Source organism: Primulina eburnea, chromosome 10 (genome assembly GCF_022965805.1).
Source record: "Primulina eburnea isolate SZY01 chromosome 10, ASM2296580v1, whole genome shotgun sequence".
Lineage (NCBI taxonomy): Eukaryota > Viridiplantae > Streptophyta > Magnoliopsida > Lamiales > Gesneriaceae > Primulina > Primulina eburnea.
In genome coordinates, this window is record NC_133110.1 from 34,730,709 (window position 1) to 34,750,265 (window position 19,557).

Sequence of the window (19,557 nt, forward strand, 5' to 3'; positions counted from 1 at the left end):
TGAAAATTTTGTAAATCATTTTTCAACGTAGGAGATTTGTTGCCTTTTAATGATTTTTTAGATTTTGAAAATCTAGATGTATTCAATTAAGATTTATATGTACTCTATAGAAGTCTAATGATATTCAAATAGACTTTCATAGAATTTTAAAAAGTCAGGTGATATTCAACATTGACTTTTAAAAACTCTATACAAGTTTATAGGTATTCAGATTTTCAATAGAGTTTTAATAACTTCATGGAATTCATTAACATACAAATATTAAAGTCCTAATGTACAATTATTTGTCAAAAATTATATTTGGTTCAACCAAAGATTTGGATGGATTTTTAAAACCTCAAAAGCATACACAAGTTATTTATTTCATTCTATCTCTCATATCACATATCTTCTTATCTTTTCTCCTCTCATCTATCTATATCAATCTCTCAAATTTTCGAAGTATATCTCTATATATATTTTCATATTTTCTTTTCAAAATTTTCATTTTTTAGCTGATTGTTCATTTAATAATTTTTTATTTTAATATCATAGGATATTTTGAATTATAGAATTGATTTTGTGATTTTTAATTTATGATTTATACAAATTAATGTAATATTCAATAATAATAATAAAAGATTGTCCAAAAAAATGTCCATTAATTTTTAATAATTGAATAGCCTTGTAACAACCATGATTTTTTAAATTCTTTTTAGCAATTTTCAAATTAATATGTAAGCTATGATATTTTTATACAAAATTATATCCTACACAATGTTAAATAATATTCTTTTCACATGTATATTATCAATTCAAAAACAAGGTTACAAATAAATCGTTTGATGTATTTTAAAAAATTTACAAACATGCATAAAAACTCATATATATATATATATATATATATATATATATATATATATATATATATATGCAAAGATTAAATGATTTAACTTTAAATAGTAATTTTATTTATTAATATAAATATTGAAAAATTATTTCAAACTGAATATGTTATATATATTAATTAATTATTGGTTCAAAGAAATTAATAAATAAATAATATGTTATAATTAAGTATAAATTTTATAAAATTCTATAAAAAAAATTCACAAAAATCTATAAAAATCTCGGAAAAAAGTTTACATGAATTCACATAAATTTATTTATAAATCTGTGAGATTCTGTAAAATCAATAAAAATCTATCAAATCTATAAAAATTTATCATTAAAAATTATCAAAACTCTGAATCAAATACACCCCACTGTTATCATACAACTTCAAAAATAATATGATGCGATGAAAATTAGAGATTCAGAAATCGATTTGCATCGGATTTGTGCTTTATATAAAAATCAGTAAAAAAATGGTTGATTTTATCATGTTCTATTTGTGATAAATTGAAAATATATGGCTATATGACTAATCAAAACATAAATTTCATTTCATTTTCAAAGTGATGCGCAAATTAATTAAAATTTATCACTTTTTCTAATTATTATTTTTTTATTACAGGAAAAGGCAAAAAAAATAAAAAATTACACATATTTAAGTGCCGATAATGAGATAAAGACAATATCAAATCAACTTGGAAAATGGTTGCTAGCCCACTTCTCTTAAAGAGTATTTTATTTTCTGATAAGACAAAAACTTATGTGAGATCAGATCGTATTTTGTGAGACATATCTTTTATGTTTAGTCATACATGAAAAAATATTACATTTTATGCTAAAAGTATTATTTTTTATTGTGAATATCGGTAGGGTTGACCGTCCCACAGATAAAGATTCGTGAGATCGTCTCACAAGACACATAATCTTCTAATAATTTGATATGATTTTCCAATTTCAAACATATATACTAAATATGTCAAGAATTCCAAGCTTAAATAAAATTTAAACCTCATCTTTTCTGTCTAATTTAATATTAGTGATTCATCTTAAACTCGATATTTTAATTATTTGTTTTGCAAAAAGAAATTAAAAAGGTAAAGTCCTCAATGGTAGCCAAACTGGCGGCACATGTTAATGCACAGAAATCTTGAATCCCATATGATGAGATGAGTTCATCTAAACAGTAAACACTTTCACAAAAGCCCCATAATCATGAATTCATTTGGCTTCGTACCAGTGTTTACTCTTTTGTATTAACGTCCTCCCTGGACGTTTAAGAATAAGTCTCTTGTGAGACGAGAGTTGTACGCTTGCACCAAACCCTCTCTGCTATTCGGAATCTACCGAAGGAAGAGACGGGATTAGGAGTAGGTCTCTTGTGAGATAACATGAGAGTTGAATGCAAAAAAATCAGCTTCATACGCTTGCACCAAAGCACTCCCTGCTATTCGGAATCTACCGAAAGAAGAGATGGGATTAGGAGTAGGTCTCTTGTGAGACGGTCTCACGAATCTTTATCTGTGAGACGGGTCAATCTTACCGATATTCACAATAAAAAGTAATACTCTTAACATAAAAAATAATATTTTTTCATGGATAACTAAAAAAGAGATCTGTCTGACAAAATACGACCCGTGAGACCGTCTCACACAAGTTTTTGTCTGGGATTAGACATATGTTTTAAATATTTTCAAGATTTTAATTTTATTTTAAAAATTAAACCTAAATTTATATATTTTTTAGAAAAATATAAATAATATATTGGCTCACAAATCTAGCTGGATCAATTCCGAACCATTCCCACCCACCCCACGTGCTTGGGAGCGTGGGCTTTATGTAGTGAAAAAAAAGTAGATGACTTTTTACACTATTGGCAAGAGGGCAGGCAAGCTTAGGCCTACCATGCAAACAAAAGCAAAGTGCCCTTAAAAAAAGGTCCTCTAATTAAATACCACAAAACATAAATAAAATAAAATAAAATAAAAAACCCATTGCACGTGGATTTGTAATTATCCCTTCTATAAGCAAATCTTTCCTCCCAAATTTCTTTATTTAATTTAATATAAAGTCCAATTAATATTAAATAAGGGAGAAATCTTCGAGTCAATTAGTAGTTTACTAACAAAATTAGGCGCTTCTGGGAGAAAAAAAGGACTTAAAAGAACGGGGTCTTCATCTAGGACTAGGGCATTATATCAACAATATACATTTTGGTGCATATGTATGTGACCACATGAAAGAGGGAGACTAAATAAAAAAAATTATAATTTTAGAAATATAATCTAAAATTACATTTGAAGTGAAAAATAGGAATTAATGGCAACATATGAAGTGAAAAACTAGGTCAGGTCAACACACAAAAATCTAGTCCAAGATCCATCGATACATTGGATCAATATTGTTTGAGTATGTCTTTCATATGACAGTCTCACATATATTTATTCGTGAGACGGATTAATCATGTTCATATTTACAATAAAAATTAATATTTTTGACATAAAAACTAAAACTTTTTCGTGGATGACCCCATATAGAATATACTTTCACAAAATTGACTCGTAAGACCGTCTCACAGTAGTTTTTGTGATATTGTTTAAGTTATTATTATTATTTTTGCATGGAGATCGATATAGGGTCATTTTTTAAAGTAACCCTTTTGTGGGAAATGCTTATAAATGTGTCCGATTTTCTTTCCAACTCTTTCAGAAAACCACCCTTAGCCACCCCATAATATTAATAATTCTAAAATACAATACATACATATTAATTATGTCACATTATTCTTCCATGGAAGAAGAGCATCAAGAAATGCAACTATTCTCCAGCATTCCACATCATGCAGCAGCCTCCTCATCATATCCTCCTCCGTCTTGGGGGCCGACGGATTCATACCGATCGTTGATCGATCATTTCGAGCCTCCGTCGCTAGACCTCAAGCTATCAATAAGTGTGTCACCAGTACTCAAGCCACCCTCGGACAATAACGGTGTTCTACTAAGATCAAAAGTTAGAGAGAGCTATAGTGATCATATGAAGATAGATTCTAGCTGCGTTGAAGCTCTGAAATGGCAAGCTGCCGAGCAAATTCGGCTGGCGTCGATGGAGAAATCGTATGCAGACCGTCTACGGGATCTTACGAGGAGGGAGATGGAGCTAGCTCAGGCCGAATTCGCACGTGCACGCAATATATGGGAGAGGACTCGAGAGGAGGTGGAAAGGGTGGAGAAAATGAAGGATAGGGCTACTCGAAAGATCGATTCGACATGTATGGAGATCACCTGCCAATCTTGTAGGATTAAGTTTAGGCCTTGAAATCTTCAAATGGAAAACGTTTGAAGTAAAGGGTTAGCAACAGAAGTTTGGGTGGATTCAAGAATATTCAAGTCTTAATCAGAGAAATGAATTGATCATGAATAAAAAAGGAGGATCCGGGTAGCAGAAATTGCATCACTTTAAGGTAGTTCAATTTTAATTCTTGAATCTTTTAGTTCCATTTATCGACAGAATCTGAGTTGTTTTCTTCGATGTAATCAGAATATGTTGGAAGTATTCAAGCGTGAATGAAAATTCATAGAGCTAATAATGCAGCACACAACATATTCACATGCATACTGAAAATCTACATGTATCGTCCTTATGATTTCTCATATTTTCAGTATACCATGTTTGAATACTTCGAACAGCTAGAGTCTCACATTTCCACACGTTTATCTATATATATATATATATATATATATATATATCTATATATATATATATGAATTATGGTTTTTGGTATCCTACGTATTAATTTTATTGTAAAGTTTCATTAATATGGTGGAGTGGATTAGTTAATATATGATGGATTCAGTTTACGTTAATTTACACTGAATTGAGCTTTTATTAAGTTACGCAGGGTTACAGATACAGAATAAGTTGTACAGTGAAAATTTAAAAGGGAAAAAAAAGATAAAAGAAAAAAAACCCATCACGGATTTGTCTGGCTTCATTTTTTCTAACACCTTTTTTATTAGAGGGAAGTTGGTAAATTTTTTAATAAAATATATTAGCCTCTATAAATTGTATTAAATTAATTTCTGCTCTAATCCTTCGACTTCCCAGATTGTAGAATGCAAGTCTGCCTAATTTTCAGTTTTAAACAAAGTTAAATCGTTTACTTAATATAAGGCGAGGGAAAGTATATTGCGATATTATAATTTGCAATTCTCATGTAAAGCATTTTATTTCAGACAATAAGATTAAAATATACCCAGTGATTATCATTTTATTATTTTTAGATACACACAATAAATGCAGTTTTTAAAGTGTGAATGAACATATAAATTGGACTTTTTTTTAAAAAAAAATTCTTGCTTATATATTACACATAATAACAACAGTAATACCAGCAATAATCACGCATTAATACAACTTTTTCCCTATGAAGCAAAAAAACTGTGGAAGAACAACCACAGCGACGACGACGACAGTTTCCGCGAACTATTTAAAAGCGGAGTGATGAATCTTGGTGAAAATTACAGACTTTAAAGAAGTTTGATATGGTCATAGTCAAGTTTAGAACCTTATGGGGGTTAGAAAAGGCAAATGAATGAGAACAAAAAGCAAACAAGAATTCAGTGAGAAGAGGACAGCATAGCTGTATACAATTGTATTCAACTTCTTAACTTTACACCCACTATCCATGTCTGGAAACCCAACACATGAAAGAAACACGATACAATTTCAGGATAAGATTGTAAGTCTTACTAAAAACATTACTAACACTATTAACAGTGTGTAACAGCTACCCATTTGACATGTTTCCATCTGAATAATTGCTTTTGTATGATTTCTTGATCACATCCCATCAATATTTACACACCTAGGAATGATCTTGTGGACATACATCAGCTTAAGTCACAGCATTAAGGATGCTTTAAGGGCCGTCAGCAAGATGACATAAAGGCTCCCCAAAAGCCGTCCTGAGCTGGGATCAAAGGACGACGGCGACGGCTCTAAAGATTGTCGGCAACACCTACAGTAAAGTCTGAAACTAAGAAGCTAGTACATTAGATGATAGAGTCTGTGAAACTTAATATGCCACTTCATGAACGATTGTGTAGTAGGTATGAGACAGAACAAAATGGCTATGGAGACTTGGTAATAGGGCAGGATAGCATGAACAGGCACGGATGGTTTAGTGTCCGAGCCGAGCCGGTTGGTTAGACGATGACTTTACAAAGAATCAAATGAATTTCTATGTTTAACATCAATTATACGAGAGACCACCTCATCATGCTTAATCCTCGAGTATGAGCGAGTTATATTCTGCATAATCATGTTATTTGATAGCTTCTATAACAGTGATAATTTTTTCACAATTTCCAGATCGAAATCTCACTACGCAAAAAACCAGACTGAGTGTACTCCAAACAAAATGAAACTCACACACACACACACACACATACACACAATAGGATAGTGCCATGACAAAATAATTAGTGAACACACAACACCAAATATACCATATAATAGTTTTGGTCCTTTCAAAAGTTGCTCTTACTTTTGCACGTATAGCAGCAACAAGGTATGGGAACAAAAAGGCCTGACCCTAAAATTATCAACTATTATTCACCCACACAGCATATCAATGTCGTAGCGTCCTCACCGAGTGCTGAACCAGATGCAGTATCTGATGAATGAAAATGATTTTCTTTAACTTTTCACATGCATATTGTCATCCCCGATACAGGCAATATTTGGAATATCAAGAATTACCACCAAAATAGTTCGAATGAAACGAACAAAAAAAAAGTTCTATAACTTACGGATATGTATACTTAAGACGATTATTATTAAAATCGCAAACAAAAACTTCAGGGAAAAAATGTAATAAGATGACAGATTAATTATTCTGGTGATTTTGAACCATTGATGTTGTGAATGATTTATATCTCGAAGTATGAAAAAATAGACAAAATAATGGTTGAATGTTACATTTCTTGATACCAACATACTATCAATCATTTGTTTTTTGAATATGACAGCTTCTGTATTCTACACTTTCTGTCACTTGCGTATATGATGTATTCAGCACATCCACCAATTCGATTATCAATCAAATTTAATTTCGTAAAGGCAAACACAGGAAAAGAGATAGGACCATGCATGTTATTGAGTGATCCTCAGCACAAAGATTATGACAAATCCTTAACATTTGTCTTTTCAAATTGTCAGCATTTCATTCCACAGTAAAATCAACAAGGCCCAATATTAGATTTATATGAAAAACCCACAAAAATATTTCATCATCAACTGAATAATTGCAGTAATGATCCATATCGGATCACAAATAAAAAGATTTAAACTTCTACCAGGTCAGATTTGGAGAAAATTATAAATTTTTGAGGCACGGATAAAAGTTCGAGGCTGTTCATTAAAATGAACTATTTATATAAAGTAGTGCAGAGAACATGGCAGAGGACTTTTGAAGGTGGGCAAGTTTTCATTTTTTTGTAGGACTCAAACACTGACAAATTAGAAATGTAGATAACACCATGGCGTTAACAGTTTGGGAGTGGGATACATGCTTTATTATTAGAAGCAATAAAGTTAAAACTATAAAGTGCTGCATCATTGATTTCAAAGTTTTCATAGTTCAAATATATATATCAAATAAATTAAATATGGTCCATGGATTAATTTTTATCTTGTGTATACATGTCATACGGAAAGTATATGTATTTGAGATATTCGTGCAAAGGCATTGGGTTATGGGATCATGAAAGAGTAGGTAGTCTTTTATTATTCATTTTCCATTTTTTTTTAGATTGTTCAAGAGTATTTTAAAATTATACATCAGTTTTTAACTTCATTCAGAATAATTGCAGAATGTATTTTGGTTTGGCTCCACGTTTAAGGTTACAATCGATATTTTTTAATTCAGATTTTATCCTAGTGGTGAATTTTCATGACTTCTGTTCTAAGTATATCAAGGGTACACGGGATTTTCACCCCAAGAATGAGCAATATTATTCTCGGTATTGCAGATTTTTTGGAAAGTGAGCTTAATAATATGTAAATATGTAGTAATTTAAAAAAGTGTACTGTCAACAGCCCTGAGCCTCCACTGAAGGAGGCTAATAACTTTGTATCGACTTTCTCGGTTCGTTCGATCCCCATATGAATGGTTGAGATTCCACTTCATGGAAAAAAAAAATTAAAAAAAAAAAATTGGGCCAGAAAAAATTCCGACCCTTGGATGTACTCATGCAAGCAGTGTCTGCAGGGGTAGGATGGAATAATCCGACTTTCTCTTATATAATTCAGATAAAAGTGCTGATACTGTCATTATAAAACAAACTTAGGCCCTCCAAATTAAGAAAAAGATCGAAAAAAAAGGCCAATGAATATTACCTGTGGCTATTTTTTGAGCAGTTAACATCACTCTTTGAATTAGTCATATTGGTGAGATCCAGCACAATTCAACGAGCTAGCAAGACACCTTTCTCTTGTGCTTTCAAAGACTTGTTCTGGATGAGGGAAGGGGGGAATAATGGACTCCCCTCCATTCCATGAATTAGCCGCTCTTGCTCTTGTTCACTTTGCTCACTACCACTCCCACCCACCCACCCACAGGCCACCACCGCCCATTAGTATATCTAAGTGGGGGAACTCCATGGTGTCAATCAATTTGTGTCTCTCTAGCACATTAAGACATAATGAAATCACAAAAAGATTCATCGATGCATAAAAATACATAAAAGAGAGATCGTTTAAGGGATACAACATCATGAATAATTTTCAACTCCATCAGCCTGGGTATTGATAAACCATGTAGAATAAGATATAATGGATTGAACATTTCGTTTCCCACAAAGAATTTTTAGTTCTCATGTTGAGCACATGGTGGTCTAATCAACTTAAAACTGTTACCTAGGTCAGGTAATATCCACGAGACAATTAGTGATTTGATGGCATTTCAAATGTGAACCATGCAAGATCAACCGATTTTCATTCCATTCAATTGCCACGAGCCTACAGAGTTTTACGACATTCTGTTAATGCTCCTAGTCACCCAGGAGGACCTAATGCATACTCTCTTGACTCGATTCCTGTTGATGCCAACACTTAGAACCACCATTTGAATATGGAACCATCGAATTGCTTAATGTCAAACTGCTGCTGGTTGTGATATTCTTGAACAGTTCGATAATTAAGATATGTATTTTTTATTGCAAGCATGATAAAAATATTTGTTTTTAGCACTGCTACAATTTGATTTGAAATGGTAATTTGAAATGGTAAAGGACATTTTCCGAATTATGGCCCTTACATGGTGGGTAAGAGTAACCATGCTATGGTTCTAATGTGGTGGGTAAGAATAACCGATATATGGCCTCACCTCTTAGAAAAATTATATATAGGAGACTGATCAGTAACGTCATGGAGTATGATATGAGTTTCCATGCTATTGGTTATTTGAAATATGTTTCTTGATATGAGATCAAGACTTGCTATGATGATACCATGCTTGTCAATACTTGAAAGATTTGTTCTATGGTTATATATTCTGCATTCGATCGACCCCTCCTCGTTGAGTATTTCTCCAAATACTCACCCTTCGTGCTCCATCCCATACTTGAGCGAAGAACAATTGGAGGATGAAGAGCAAGATCAGTTTTGGGGTAATCGAGCCCCATTTCGTGAAAAAGAAGTTTTCTTTTGTTTATTGTTGTACGCTTCCGCATTTTGTTTTTAATCATTTTGTAAAGATAATGATCTATTTTATGAAATAGACTGGTTATTTAACTACTACGAGACTTGTTGTTTTGCGATTATGTGATTGTGAAACAACCCTGTCTTGCCACTTGATTTTTCAAAGTCTAAAAGCTGGTCAATAAGACAAATCCAGATCCTAGTGCTTTCAATCGCTAACAAGCATAGGACATACTCCCAACAAGCAACTCCAAGAGCTCAAGCCTTAGCAAGGCGCATTCTCATTGCGTCGATCCTTCACTCAAGACGCACCAATTGTTGCTTTGAAACCTTAATTCTTAATAACGAGTATTTTCGGAGAATAGCTCGCCGGCTAGATTTGACGCTAAACTCATATAACACCAACTCTAAACTCGTATAACACCCACCCACTACAATTATCATATCATTACGATATTATACTATTAGGTCTTTTCCATTGTAGAACGCCGGATGTCTCTCGGTCTCGGGTCGTGACAAGCTTTCACCTTCAATAGCAAGGAAGATATGTGTAAAGTATCCATGTTGGAGTGTTGAAAATGGTAGAACTGATCTTTTTAAGTTTTGAGATGTGACAAATATGTTTTGATGGCTGACGAAATAACTTGAACATAACAGAAAATCCCAACTTTTCCGTCATAGTTACAAATTTCCTCATATAAAGATGTAGACTCCTGATGATAAGAGACATAACCTGCAAGCTTACCTTACACATATATGATGATGACATAAAAATTTAAATAGGAAATGATAATGGATAATGAGTGAAGGTATTCTAGAACAAGGTATCAGATGATGTTTCCAATAACACTAATTACAAGAAATGGACACTCCAAGTTATGAGATATAAAGACAAGGACAGAAAAAGATGCACGGAAGAGAAAATATAATTCTACCCCTAAACAACACAATTGATCACGGAATTAAGTTTGAAACTCTGCAAAAATGACAACACATATCATCCCCAGGTACTCAGCTACAATCTGAAGTGACCAAAGAACGTGAACTAATTCCCAAAGGATACAAAATTAGTTTGGATAATCTTACAATCAAATAATTTATGTTCCACGATCATATTGAACAGAACAACAAGCTATTTGTCCTGCTGTTTTACAAAATTAGCAAAATGGTTGTCACCAGTAATCACCACAAGAACATCTGCCATCTTTAAAACGATGGAACCTACTAGCATCCCTGAAAACAATTTCCCGTTTGCTAACCAAGGAAATCAGTTTGATAGCATTGTGGCAATCATTGCAAATTCTATGGCTCTGGACAAGTTGCAAAGGAGTTGAACTAGGAGTATTAATAAGCCCAAACGAAATCGCTAGCTTTTCACTATGATGAAGTATCATCGACTGTTCTCTTTCATCAACATCCGGAAGCATATTATTTCCCTCAGGAGCATATCCAAGCCTTGAGATTTGCAGCATGACGTAATCTAAATTATCATATATATCCTTCGTTTGAGGATGGGACTTGTCTCCAGTATAGAAAGCATTCGGCTGCCTCTTTATTTCTATCCAAGTACAAGCAGGCACCATTCTCAGGCCCTTTTTCCTCAAGGTTTGGAAAACTTCTGCTGCTTCTTCCAATTTCCCAGAACCATTATAAATATTCAAAAGCACCACATAATTAGAGAGCTTTTCTGGTTCCATTCCATATAGTTGCTCGGTTGCATATTTACCAAGCACAAAATTCTTGTGGGCCCTACAAGCTGTGAGCAATGCAGCCCACATATTTTTTGTAGGTCTAAACGGAGCATTTCTTATAAATGCCAAAGCTTCATCCAAGAGCCCTTCTCTGCCTAATAATTCAACCATGCAAGCATAGTGCTTTGCCCGAGGCTTCACCTTGTAGTCCCTACTCATAGATTCGAATATTTCCCACCCACGATCAGAGAGCCCCGAATAGCTACAAGCAGATAAGACTGCCAAAAAAGTAACATGATTGGGCACCATTCGTTCACGAACCATGAGCTCAAATAATTCAACTGCCTCGGCTCCCCTTCCATGACTACCATATCCAGATATTAATGCATTCCAAGACCGGATATTTTTTTGGGGCATTTTCTCAAAGACATTCCGAGCATCTGCTATCCTTCCCCATTTGCTATAGAAGTCCACAAGTGCAGTATTAGCAACAATATCTGACTCGAATCCATTTCTAACTAGACCGGCGTGAACATGTTTGGCATGCTCTAATGAGGCTAGCCTTGTACAAACTGCTAAAATATTTGTGTAAGTAAAATGATCCATTTTGGTGCCAAAATCCTGCATTTCATAGTAAACGCTCAAAGCTTCTTCACTATAACCATTAAATGCATAACCCGCGATTATACTGTTCCATCCTACAGTGGTTTTTTCCGGCATCTCATCAAACACAAATCTCGCATCCTCGATGTTACCACACTTGCTATACATGTCAATCAATGTACACGACACGAAGATATCCTTACTCACACACATCTTCAAAGCGCAGGAATGCAACTGCTGTCCAATACCAATCAGCTCCAAGCCAGCAGATGCTCGAATCATGGTTGCTATTGTCCTAGACCCAGCATCTGAGAATTCCTCCCACATCATCAAAAACAACCTGAACGCACCTATGTAGTTAGCGGAATCCACAAGTCCACAGATCATAGTGTTCCAAGAAACCAAATTCCTTTCTGGCATATCGTCAAATAATTGATGCGCATCAATCATCATACCACATTTCACGTGCATCGCCAATACCCTATTCATCATATATAAATCCAGGCCAACCTCGAGATTAAGCATATGACTAAACACCCGCTTGACACCTCTTATCGATCTCAGTCCAATGCAAGCGCTTATCAGTGCATCATAAGTACTATTGTCAACAACAAAATTACTCTCGCATTCCAAAATCTCAAACAATTCAAGAGCCTCGTGGTACCTTTTACACAAAACAAGCTTCTCTATTTGACCACAAATACCAGAGCAAGAGCTTGAATTCGCAATCTGGGCATCTTTCAAAACGTTTTCTGCGTCTTCCTTGAAAATCTTCTCATCTCCTTTGGAAGGTTTAGGCATAGGTCGAGGTCTTAATTCATGATCTAACATAGAACACCGAAAATGGGAAAAGGGTGCTCCATATTTTCTCTTATCGAATGAAAAATACTCGTAAAGTGGGAATTTTTGTTTCAGATTTACTGAATTTGTGAGCGAACATGCAAGCATCGAGCTGCTTTGAATTTGTTCCAATGGCACAGAAATGTCCATAACTCAAAGCCGGGGAAGGACTATATCGAATTACTCTTTTGAAAAACAGAAACAAAAAGGAAATGGGAAGAAATTTCACAACACAAGATTCAGAATATTACCACTTCAAAGCTGAACTCAGGAAGAAGCAAAGTCTGAGCTTCGAAAAATCCGCCAAGCTTCGAAAATTCCGCCAATGGTTGTTGGGTAGTTCAACTAACGAACAGAAAATATGCACGTTTTTAGTTGAGGGATTTCTATTTAAAAATAAATTTAACGATTTTGATGTAACAAAACATTTGTCCCGTCTTATTAGTCAAATACTACTTACTGATTTGATGTGGATCACATAGAGTTTTGGTACACTTCCAAACATAAAGGTTTTCGTGAGAAGGACGACTCTATCAAATTTGTTACGCTAAAAATTTGTGTGAGACGTGTTATGGATCGTATTTAATAATATAAATATCTTATTTGGGCTATTTATGAAAAAGTATTACTTTTATGCTAATGATATGTTTGGTGTGTAGGATATGATAACTAATTGGATTGATGACAAAACTTAAGGTAAGGATATATAATGTGTAGTGATGAAGAATGTTTTGTTTGATAAGATTTTAATGAGAATGATAAATTTTACATTTTTTGTTGTTGAGACAAAAATATCTTAAACTAACATTGATGACAATTTGGTATATAAAATGATACTTGTAGCAATGTTTTCAAAATTATGTGGGTAAAATGGTAATTTATGTTATATTTTAAGAATTGGATTCTCAATCCTCCCAAAACAATGGGATGTCTTTTCACCCAAATAAGTTTTTTTTTTTTATCATGAGCTTCATGATTAATTAGACACATAAAAAATGAGACAAACATTAGTTTAACAATCTATCATTTGCTTATCACTCAAACCAAACATACCCTAAAAGTATTATTTTTTATTGTGAATATCAGTAAGTGACTATTCGTGAGACCGTCTCACAAAAGACATACTTATTTCTTATTATGGTCATTCATTTTTTTGTCAGAAATATTATTTATTATTTTAAATATGAGATAAATTCATGACATTGTCTCACAAAAAATCAAAGATTGTGATTGTAGAAATTAAATCAAATACAGAATAATTAAAAATTATCAATATCATATATTACAAACCAATTGTGTCCCTAATAAAAAAAAATCAAAGTTTAATAATCAAAATTAGGGTTATTATGTGACTATAGAATTCAATCCAAACACCAAATAATACAACATTATAAAAATTATCCAAATCCTATAACACACCAAATGGCGTTATGACAGGAAAAAAAAAAATTAATTTTTGATAACTAAAATTAATGTTATCTTGATCGTCATCAATTTATTATAAGATCTTTCGATGTTCAATTTAAAAAAAAAAAAAACTAATTCGAAAAATTGGTTTATCTTCCCGCTTGGTTTCCTACGAATATCGTACGATTTGCTTCGACTCTCTCCACTGACAATTGTTATTACATTTATTTATATAATTTTATTTAATTTAACTGTGAAATTAAAAGGCGCCATGGATGGTGGTTGCGCATCACCATCGCCGCCCGATTCGGGCAATACTGCCACTGCCACTGAATTTCTGGCCAACCTCCCCTCTCGCGGACTCTTTTCCTCCAGAGTCTTTTCCTCCAATCCGGTATTATTCTTTTTCGAAAACCCTAATTTTTTTATTTTATTTTTTGTTGCATGATGTATTACTAATTCTTGAATGATTATGCTACCGATCATCTTTACAATGTTGGTCTGGATTGGTAAATTCTGGAACTTCAAAGGTTTTTAACCTTTGGTATATGAGCAAGGAACGTACATTTAGATGCTGACCGAATATTAACTTCGACGACGTTGAATGCAGTTTTTGGCAATTAAGCCATGTGTTTAGTTTGAATTAGCTACGGGGAGAAAATGGGGATTGGTTCTGGAAAAAAATATCTCATTCCTTACTTGAGGTCACCGACTCTCCAAAAGAAGCATTATGTATACTGGGGAAATTGAAAAGATGAAAATCAACAGTTTTCTTGGTATTGCAGATGGGACGGTATTCAACGAACAGTTTTCCACAGGGAGATTATAATGAAAGAAGGCTGTAATGACGGATTTCTTAGCTTGAACTTTGTGACAGTTTATGCAGTTAGCCTTTCAAAGTTAGTACTTGTTGGTAACTGGCTAGGTGATGAATAAACATTCCAGTATGCTGATCTTGGAGTTCCGACACACTTTGAATTTGTTTAGGCATGTCACCTCATGAAGCCCATGTTTCTTGCTGAGATCTGAACACGTCTAAGATTGAGTTATGAATGAAACATGTGGCCGAAATAAAGGTTTAGAACGACTGAATCAAAATGTACTACCAGAATTTTTCCAAACATTCTTGAATCTCAGATACTCTCAAACTGTATTCTGAAATCATATCTTCTACTTATCATTTGAAATCTAATGAAATTTGGAGTGTTATTTTTCACAATTATAACTGCTTTTTTCTGATATCTTTTGGTGGTTGCTTATTTGGTTCTGTAAATATACAGGGAAGGAGTATATTTAATGGTTATTAAATTCCCTAAAAGTATGTCCATAGCTTTTCACCTTTGTCTGTTGTTAACAAGTTGGACAACTGTGCAGGGTGGAATGCGGGTGTATGTTTGTGATCATGATACATCGCCTCCAGGTCACGATTAATAAGTTTAGGTTCTGCAGATAAATGTTAGATTCAGAGTGGCGACTTGGACTACCAGAGTTCAAGCTTTTCATCATTTATTTATATCTGATCTTGTTAGGGATTGGCGTTTCATTCTAAGTTGACTTTTTTATCTTTATTTTAGCTTCAAAAAACCGGTGGATGTCTCATCCACTTCCTTTGTAACTTTTTTTTTCAAAAAGTTAAATAAAAATAATGTTTCGTATCAAAAAAAAATTATTATGTATCTCGGATATGATTATTTTTTTCTCAAAGGACATGTTACATGTTTACAATCGGTCTTTCTGCGTGTAAATTTTTTTTTCGATTGTCGATGTCTCTTTTATGGTGCTATTTGATGCTAGAATCTGTTAAAGCGTGTTTACTTTTTTGTGGCAAATCAATTCACTTCGCATGGCCAGCCTCTGACAGTTGTACTTGGAAGATCTCATTTGTCTATTCCAATATGTTGATAGTTATATCTTAGCATCCTGGAAGTTTTGGTTATCTTAGCATCCTGGAAGTTTTGATTAAATGGACACCTGCATATCCTTTTTATTTTTTATGTTTAATGTGGCCTGTTTGTACTTATGTTTTTGTCATTGCTAATTTGAAAGATTGAATATATCACCATGATCTTGTTGTATCAGAGGAGCAGCTTATAAAGACAAACCAGACAAATATACTGATTAGGTCTCTTATGCTTAAGAATAAGTCTGCTTCTTCTGTAAAAGATGGAAAAGGTCCAGCTGCAGGTCAGAGTTCTAAGAAAAGGTGATAAGTCCATCTTACTGGGCCGTTAGCTGTGTGAATAGATTCTAACTCACTTTGGGTTAATTCCTCCCTTTGTAACCATTTGGTTCCTGCTCTCTTCCTCATCTTCTCAGGTCTGCTGATAGAGCTTTGGACAGCAAGGCTGCAGGGAAGAGGGCAATGTCCAGCACTCAGCTGAGTTCTTTGCAAGGTGAAATGCTTATAGATTCTGTTTGATAGCTCATTGACCGAACAATATGCAACTGTTATGAATCCTGAATCTTCGCAAGGTGGAGTGGCTTCCTCTCTTGTTAGCCACCTCTATGCACTCTTAGGGACTGCCAGTATTCTAATTCTTAGGTCCTTAATGTTTTTTGGTTGAAAATGGAAGAAAGTTATTTGATGTTCTTCAAATGTGGATGGTATTTAAGATGAGTTGTAAAGAGTGTGAACTAGCACTGGCATAATAATTTGAGCTTGATACAAGTTGAATCTTATAATCATAGTAGGTGTAACTGTGGTGATTCCATTGTTTTCTTGATCTTGAATGAGTGAATTGGACCAAGCTGAAGTTGAACCCAAGTTTGATATCATTAACTTGCAAATGAACTTTAGCTTTTCAATTAGCAGTGCCTTGAAAATCATCTCTTCATTGTCTACATTTGTACTTCCAAGTCGACACAGACATTGATGACTATATTTTCACTTCATGACCACTCCATGTGAGGATAAACAAAGAAGATTCAAGCTCGATAGCATCTAGTGAGTTAAGATTTAGCTGGGAAACCAACTCTCTATTTGGTTAAACCCGAGACAAAAGCAGGGAGCACATGATGCACGAAGCAACGAAATCCTTGTTTCAAGTACCTTGTAGTTATCTTTGATTTGACCTCCCTCTATATTACTATGTGGAATAGCTAGAGAAAGGGAATGGATTATGTTCCATAATTTATCATTGCTTTTAGTTAGTTTATTGTGACTAAATTACTATGATGCACATTGTTTTATATGTAGAGGGATCATCCCAGGTGGTTGACAAAAATCTTCAGAACTTGACAGTAGAAAGACTTCGTGCTCTTCTCAAGAAGAAAGGACTCTCACAAAAAGGGAAAAAGGCAAGTTCTATTATATTTATCTTGTAGCTCCCATACTTTTAATCCTAGTGTGATGAAAGATCATACAATCTGACAATGACAACATTTATGTATCTGGTAGTCCTGCGGCGACTTCAATTTTATTTACCTCACTTGTGCTTTCATTTCTATTAACAGGATGAGTTGATCGCCCGCTTGAGAGCATAAACAGATTACTGAGTTATGACTTTGATTAGCCTATCGACCTATGTAAAAGCATCACACTTTACTTCAGTAGTGTAGATGTGTAAAGTGTGTTGTAGTGTAATGATAACTGCTTTAGAACTTTATTTTGTATTACATGCCCATGCATCTTTAATTCTGTCTTTCTTGAGATGGGATGAGGACATATATATGAGTAGATTTGGCTTTTAGCTCACATGTGCAAGTGGCGTTGACAAGGTTATGATGGTATGGTGAAATTGATTTTTTCAAAAACTCAACATGAGCCATGCATCATCATGTGTGGATTAATCCTCTTTAATTCTTTTAGTTTCAAAAGACAAATCTCTACACTAATCAGAGCTGTATTATTTAGGACTCCATCATAAGATATTTAAATAGCAACCATGACAGAAGTTTCGGAAGGGCTCTAGTAAAGTTTTAGCGCCAATTTTGAATCAAAATGATGATTTTTTGCACCAAATACCACACTAATTTTTTATTCCGACAATTGTTTAACGTTTAACCTAAGAAAATAATGTAAGAATAATAATTATTATTTTTTATAATATTTTATTTGATTCGTCAACCATAAAATTATGAGTGTGGTAAGATATCATAGTATTTTATATATAATTAATTTAAATAATTTGTACCATAAATTTATCGACATTATATTACAATTATTTACAACAATGTAGCTGGTGTCTTTCACGGTGTGGCACGCTCGGTAGGAGAAGGATTTAGACTTTAGAGTGCTGATTATCATTTGAAGTTGAAAATCATCTAGTGTTGCTTGAAGGTCAACTTAAATAGAAGTGAAACTTTCATTCTAGGCTCGTATCCTTTGCTTAGGGAGAAGAATATTAAAATCGAGTTTCGAACCTGAAATTCAGTCCCAATTAAAGTTGAGACTTTTGTATCAGATGAACTACAAATCATCGACCATCCCAAAATAAACTTAAGTACCGTAGTTTGTAATATCTTTATTTATTTTGTTTGTTTGGCAGCATCATTCAAATCATTCATAAACTAAAACACAAGACTCCTTCAAACTTTTATTCAGAAGGTACACAGTTGCAATGGCCAAGGCATGGCATGAAATACAAAGCAAATAGCTGGAAAATATGTATTGGAATTTAGTTAAGTTTCAATGGATTCACATATTTTCTCCAAATGCTGGTGCTTTTCCTCTTCATCCATGAAAGAAGTGATAGGAAAAGACCTCCCAATTCCTACTGGAGTCTTGAAGTAAATCTTGTTCCCCATTGATTCTTCAATGCTCATTTCAACTATTGGTACCCATAGAAGAAGCTGCTTACTTTTAACACCACTCATCTTCTTCATCTTGCCTTTCTCCACAATTGCAGTCACCTCTGTGTCATATCTAACAACACTGTTCGTCCCGGCGAAGAAATGATCGTAAGGGGCCTTCTGTTTCATCCACACGTACCCAGTCTCGCGCACTAGACCGCACTCTTCGAGGTTCTTGAGTGGGAGCACACCTCTCGGAAATCCAAGTTCTTCCAGCATCTTTAGGGAGTGCTTGTAGCACTCCTCAGCTCCATGGACTATTTCTGCATTCGCACGAAGATCTTCCCGCTGCTTGTTGCTTGCCATTTGCTAAGAATTTGGTGGATGATTGTGAGTAATGGTGATGGGGGATGAAGATCATTGGCTTTTGCTTATATAGAGAAAGTAGTTTGGCTAGTTTTGTGGTTGTTTACTGGAAGTTGAGCTGCAACGGTTGTGTTGGTGGAGTCGTTCACCGAACAGTGTTGATCGTTGGTGGATATCAATTACTCTATTGGCTTGTGCAACCATTTGGAACGATAACAGTCTAGTTTGAAATTTGATTTATCTACGCTTTATTATATTATGGCATGAAGCACGAGTGATACACGTAAATATCAAATATATAATAAAGATTAAAATTTTGATTTTTTAAAAAATAATTTTAATCATTTAG

At 34.0% G+C, this 19,557-nt stretch overlaps 4 protein-coding genes and 1 long non-coding RNA gene across 5 annotated transcripts; 2 read left to right on the forward strand and 3 right to left on the reverse strand.

Annotated features, from left to right (window-relative positions):
* Positions 1-3,642: 3,642 nt before the first annotated feature.
* On the forward strand, positions 3,643-4,185 carry LOC140802877 (uncharacterized). The gene has a single exon (XM_073158496.1). The coding sequence runs from the start codon at positions 3,643-3,645 to the stop codon at positions 4,183-4,185; it is 543 nt and encodes a 180-aa protein (XP_073014597.1).
* Positions 4,186-5,518: 1,333 nt separating this feature from the next.
* Positions 5,519-13,182, reverse strand: LOC140803361 (uncharacterized). Its single transcript, XR_012111843.1, has 3 exons — positions 12,956-13,182; positions 8,269-8,553; positions 5,519-6,544 (listed from the first exon to the last, which is right to left on the reverse strand). It is a non-coding gene; the product is annotated as an uncharacterized lncRNA (long non-coding RNA).
* On the reverse strand, positions 10,594-12,962 carry LOC140803360 (pentatricopeptide repeat-containing protein At5g50390, chloroplastic-like). The gene has a single exon (XM_073159218.1). It carries the CDS (start codon positions 12,852-12,854, stop codon positions 10,743-10,745), a length of 2,112 nt encoding a protein of 703 aa, XP_073015319.1. The 5' UTR covers positions 12,855-12,962; the 3' UTR covers positions 10,594-10,742.
* A 1,068-nt stretch (positions 13,183-14,250) lies between the features above and the next one.
* LOC140803362 (protein LOWER TEMPERATURE 1-like) lies at positions 14,251-17,805 on the forward strand. Its single transcript, XM_073159219.1, has 6 exons — positions 14,251-14,505; positions 15,486-15,531; positions 16,191-16,314; positions 16,428-16,504; positions 17,308-17,408; positions 17,565-17,805. Exons 1-6 carry the CDS (start codon positions 14,383-14,385, stop codon positions 17,592-17,594), a joined length of 501 nt encoding a protein of 166 aa, XP_073015320.1. The 5' UTR covers positions 14,251-14,382; the 3' UTR covers positions 17,595-17,805.
* A 926-nt stretch (positions 17,806-18,731) lies between these two features.
* On the reverse strand, positions 18,732-19,208 carry LOC140802878 (uncharacterized). The gene has a single exon (XM_073158497.1). The coding sequence runs from the start codon at positions 19,206-19,208 to the stop codon at positions 18,732-18,734; it is 477 nt and encodes a 158-aa protein (XP_073014598.1).
* Positions 19,209-19,557: the final 349 nt, after the last annotated feature.